The sequence below is a fragment of the Saccoglossus kowalevskii genome, chromosome 12 (assembly GCF_978046115.1).
Source record: "Saccoglossus kowalevskii chromosome 12, keSacKowa6.1, whole genome shotgun sequence".
NCBI classification, from domain to species: domain Eukaryota; kingdom Metazoa; phylum Hemichordata; class Enteropneusta; family Harrimaniidae; genus Saccoglossus; species Saccoglossus kowalevskii.
In genome coordinates, this window is record NC_140652.1 from 11,319,415 (window position 1) to 11,321,608 (window position 2,194).

The following is a 2,194-nucleotide window of genomic DNA, read 5'->3' on the forward strand; positions in this document are numbered from 1 at the left end:
AGTAAGTGTCATTGCATGTAAATTATAGTGGAAGAAATTTTCCAATTTGAGGATCAACCAATTAGTAATGCTTTAACGGAGCTCGATGATAACAACTGTCGATATGACAAATGATATTATGTTAGTTGTAACCCTCGTGTGGTAAGGATACTGCTAAGTAGATACATTTTGTGAACGTGTAAATTTTTTCATTTATTGTACTGCGCGTCTTTGTTTTACACATCTAGTGTGTGTAGATAGCACGCATGATGGATGTGAAGCTTACAGTGGTGGATGTAAAATAAAATACTACCTGGCTTCCTCAAGGTTGTTGATATTCCTGGTTTTATTATTCAAACTGTGGATGTAGTTCAAAAAATGTTTCTGTGAAGATATGCATGGAAGATATCAAAACCATCATATATTAATTGTCGGAGGGGTCTTTTCAATTATGACTTGCATAGCTTGATGAAAAACGCAAGTCCAGAAATTACATTGTGTAAATGTGTTACTGCCTACCAGGTATATCTTTGTTGGCCAACGAGATTGAGATAGGGACGCGTCGTACCAGGTTTCCCTGCAAGTAGATGCAGTATATGTTAAAAATATGTTAAGTTACCATTTACATGAAAACTATGTTATGAAATGACAGAATGTTAATCACTCACTCGCATGGTTGCTTACAGTTGCATCCCAGAGAATTGCTGCGTTCAAAATAGCGAATCATTTGTCTACATACATCTAAAAAGAATACAGTTAATGAAATAATATAAAGTTAAGAAAGAGCTTATATGAGATGAAAGTATAGACGTATCGTAATTGTACGTTTTGCAGTGCACCGTTTTCACTCACAAACAATAGTCAAAATAAATAGCATTGTCAAGTGTATGCGTACCAACGTTCATATACTCTTTTATGTGTACGTTTTCGTCTTTAAATAGAGTGTAACTTCTTATGCCAAAATCAAGTATACTAGCGTAACTCCCACAGTTAACGTGACGTGTATGTGAACGACCGTGTCATACAATATCAAGTCTGTGCTAACCTCACACACAATGTCATGTTTACTGTGTCAGCCTCAAAGTCAATGATAAATCTACACGGGCCAGCCTGACAAAGTGTCAGGTGTACGTGTGCCATCATCACAACAATGTCATTGACACGTTTTAGTCATTCCGCTGATAGACGGACGGATGGCATTAATGGTGTTTGAGCTGAGATTTGACTCTACTGATAAACACTATTTTGTCCCCATATAGTGCAATAATTCCTGTGTTCGATTAAGATACATACATCGACTCTCATTTCTCATCATTGTATCAACACAGCCACAATATTTAGCCATATTATCCTGAACACATGTTTCTTCACAAACCTATGCAATTATTAAAAGTGTATTTGTAATTTATACTCCAACGTTTATTAGTTGTAACAACGAACCCCATTAATTACCAGCCATATTTTCACATTATTGTTAAAATTGGAATTTCTAAGAGTTTAACTCTAAGAAGTTTCACTGATGAATATACACATGTAACAATGCGTGGTCATGTCTAACAAAGAGTTCGACATATACACGTGTTACCGTTATTTTGTAGTGATCCCCGTAGATCGCCTTATCTTTGTCTCTAGTTATGCAATCTCCATATGGACGAGGCTCCCGATTGATACGGTTCTGTAACGAATGCATTTACATAATGGTTAGTGTTATGGCCAACCATACAATTGCACTTATATAATGAACGTTTACCGTATCTATGCGTTCTCGTGATTTGCTGTTATCATAAAAAATTATGAACATACCTCCTTTATTCCAAATGCATTACTTCTTCCAGAAACCACAGTTACACCTTCTGATTGCGGTATAGCCGGTATGTGATGCGGATGAATTTCGACACGTGCACCAGCCTCACGCCCATAGAGACCAATGTACTCATTCTGCTCAAGGAACATAGTCATTTGAAGCCCTAAAGTAGTAAATATATGTTTTATATTGTCATTTGAAGAGTTTAACAATTGTGTGAATATCTACAATGCCCCTTGAGCATTTCAGTTTGTATGTCCCTTTGAAAGGTGAGGACGGTTTACGAAATAATTCATATTTATTAACGATAACTATGTAAAGTGCCCATGTACAACAGTCCTTATTTTTCATCATTATAAATGCCTATAACATCTTGTTTAAAAGAATAAGGTGGATTTAACCAATAAAGCA

At 35.9% G+C, this 2,194-nt stretch overlaps 1 protein-coding gene across 1 annotated transcript; it reads right to left on the reverse strand.

Annotated features, from left to right (window-relative positions):
* Positions 1-288: 288 nt before the first annotated feature.
* LOC146735514 (acid-sensing ion channel 2-like) lies at positions 289-1,946 on the reverse strand. Its single transcript, XM_085505887.1, has 4 exons — positions 1,783-1,946; positions 1,509-1,654; positions 499-556; positions 289-363 (listed from the first exon to the last, which is right to left on the reverse strand). Exons 1-4 carry the CDS (start codon positions 1,936-1,938, stop codon positions 289-291), a joined length of 435 nt encoding a protein of 144 aa, XP_085362013.1. The 5' UTR covers positions 1,939-1,946.
* Positions 1,947-2,194: the final 248 nt, after the last annotated feature.